At 62.0% G+C, this 2,500-nt stretch overlaps 1 protein-coding gene across 1 annotated transcript in view; it reads left to right on the top strand.

Moving 5' to 3' along the window:
- pnkp (polynucleotide kinase 3'-phosphatase) overlaps positions 1-1,539 on the top strand; it is a gene marked incomplete at its 3' end in the record, with an annotated part of 33,212 nt that extends 31,673 nt beyond the window's left edge. Inside the window, exon 8 of the mRNA XM_078208103.1 lies at positions 1,447-1,539. Coding sequence (XP_078064229.1) covers positions 1,447-1,539 — 93 coding nt within the window. The remainder of the gene's footprint in view (positions 1-1,446) is intronic.
- Between the last annotated feature and the right edge of the window lie 961 nt (positions 1,540-2,500).

Raw genomic sequence — 2,500 nt, 5'->3', positions numbered from 1 at the left:
TGCGTCTCTCTCTCTGCCTGCGTCCCTCTCTCTCCCTCCGTCCCTCTCTCTCCCTCCGCCCCTCTCTCTGCCTGCGTCTCTCTCTCTGCCTGCGTCTCTCTCTCTGCCTGCGTCCCTCTCTCTGCCTGCGTCCCTCTCTCTGCCTGCGTCCCTCTCTCTCCCTCCGTCCCTCTCTCTCCCTCCGTCCCTCTCTCTCCCTCCGCCCCTCTCTCTCCCTCCGCCCCTCTCTCTCCCTCCGTCCCTCTCTCTCCCTCCGTCCCTCTCTCTCCCTCCGTCCCTCTCTCTCCCTCCGTCCCTCTCTCTCCCTCCGTCCCTCTCTCTCCCTCCGTCCCTCTCTCTCCCTCCGTCCCTCTCTCTCCCTCCGTCCCTCTCTCTCCCTCCGTCCCTCTCTCTCCCTCCGTCCCTCTCTCTCCCTCCGTCCCTCTCTCTCCCTCCGTCCCTCTCTCTCCCTCCGTCCCTCTCTCTCCCTCCGTCCCTCTCTCTCCTCCGTCCCTCTCTCTCCCTCCGTCCCTCTCTCTCCCTCCGTCCCTCTCTCTCCCTCCGTCCCTCTCTCTCCCTCCGTCCCTCTCTCTCCCTCCGTCCCTCTCTCTCCCTCCGTCCCTCTCTCTCCCTCCGTCCCTCTCTCTCCCTCCGTCCCTCTCTCTCCCTCCGTCCCTCTCTCTCCCTCCGTCCCTCTCTCTCCTCCGTCCCTCTCTCTCCCTCCGTCCCTCTCTCTCCCTCCGTCCCTCTCTCTCCCTCCGTCCCTCTCTCTCCCTCCGTCCCTCTCTCTCCCTCCGTCCCTCTCTCTCCCTCCGTCCCTCTCTCTCCCTCCGTCCCTCTCTCTCCCTCCGTCCCTCTCCCTCCGTCCCTCTCTCTCTCTCCGTCCCTCTCTCTCCCTCCGTCCCTCTCTCTCCCTCCGTCCCTCTCTCTCCCTCCGCCCCTCTCTCTCCCTCCGCCCCTCTCTCTCCCTCCGCCCCTCTCTCTCCCTCCGCCCCTCTCTCTCCCTCCGCCCCTCTCTCTCCCTCCGCCCCTCTCTCTCCCTCCGCCCCTCTCTCTCCCCTCCGCCCCTCTCTCTCCCTCCGCCCCTCTCTCTCCCTCCGCCCCTCTCTCTCCCTCCGCCCCTCTCTCTGCCTCCGCCCCTCTCTCTCCCTCCGCCCCTCTCTCTGCCTCCGCCCCTCTCTCTGCCTCCGCCCCTCTCTCTGCCTCCGCCCCTCTCTCTGCCTCCGCCCCTCTCTCTGCCTCCGCCCCTCTCTCTCCCTCCGCCCCTCTCTCTCCCTCCGCCCCTCTCCCTCCGCCCCTCTCTCTCCCTCCGCCCCTCTCTCTGCCTCCGCCCCTCTCTCTCCCTCCGCCCCTCTCTCTCCCTCCGCCCCTCTCTCTCCCTCCGCCCCTCTCTCTCCCTCCGCCCCTCTCCCTCCGCCTCTCTCCCACTCTCTCTCTCTCTCTGATCCTCTCTCTCTTATCCCACAGTTTGCCCTGAATGCTGGAATGCCGTTCTCCACTCCGGAAGAGTTCTTCCTGGGCTGGAAAAAGGCGCCTTTCCAGCTCCCGGAATTTGACCCGGTAAGTCGGAATCTACGGTGCCTCTTTCAGGGAGTCGGGAGAGTTGGGAAGGTGGGATTCGATCTGATTTATTATTGTCACCTGTATTGGGATACAGTGAAAAGTATTGTTTCTTGCGCGCTGGACAGACAAAGCATACCGTTCATAGAGAAGGAAAGGAGAGGGTGCAGAATGCAGTGTTACAGTCACAGCTAGGGTGTAGAGAAAGATCAACTTAATGCAAGGTCGGTCCATTCAAAAGTCTGACAGCAGCAGCAGGGAAGAAGCTGTTCTTGAGTCGGTCGGTACGTGACCTCAGACTTTTGTATCTTTTTCCCTGACGGAAGAAGGTGGAAGAGAGAATGTCCGGGGTGCGTGGGGGGGTCCTTAATTATGCTGGCTGCTCTTGTTCCTGTGTAACAAGCTGGAGAGAGAGAGAGGGGCTGAATGGCCTCCTCCTGTTCCTGTGTAACAGGCTGGAGAGAGAGAGAGGGGCTGAATGGCCTCCTCCTGTTCCTGTGTAAAAGGCTGGAGAGAGAGAGAGGGGCTGAATGGCCTCCTCCTGTTCCTGTGTAACAGGCTTGAGAGAGAGAGAGGGGCTGAATGGGCCTCCTCCTGTTCCTGTGTAACAGGCTGGAGAGAGAGGGGCTGAATGGGCCTCCTCCTGTTCCTGTGTAACAGGCTGGAGAGAGAGGGGCTGAATGGCCTCCTCCTGTTCCTGTGTAACAGCCTCGAGAGAGAGAGGGGCTGAATGGCCTCCTCCTGTTCCTGTGTAACAGCCTCGAGAGAGAGAGAGAGGGGCTGAATGGCCTCCTCCTGTTCCTGTGTAACATGCTGGAGAGAGAGGGGCTGAATGGCCTCCTCCTGTTCCTGTGTAACATGCTGGAGAGAGAGAGAGAGGGGCTGAATGGCCTCCTCCTGTTCCTGTGTAACAGCCTCGAGAGAGAGAGAGGGGCTGAATGGCCTCCTCCTGTTCCTGTGT

The sequence above is a fragment of the Mustelus asterias genome, unplaced genomic scaffold, assembly GCF_964213995.1.
Source record: "Mustelus asterias unplaced genomic scaffold, sMusAst1.hap1.1 HAP1_SCAFFOLD_3176, whole genome shotgun sequence".
Classification (NCBI taxonomy): domain Eukaryota; kingdom Metazoa; phylum Chordata; class Chondrichthyes; order Carcharhiniformes; family Triakidae; genus Mustelus; species Mustelus asterias.
Note: the sequence above shows the minus strand (reverse complement) of the source record. Positions and strands in the feature narration are given on the sequence as shown.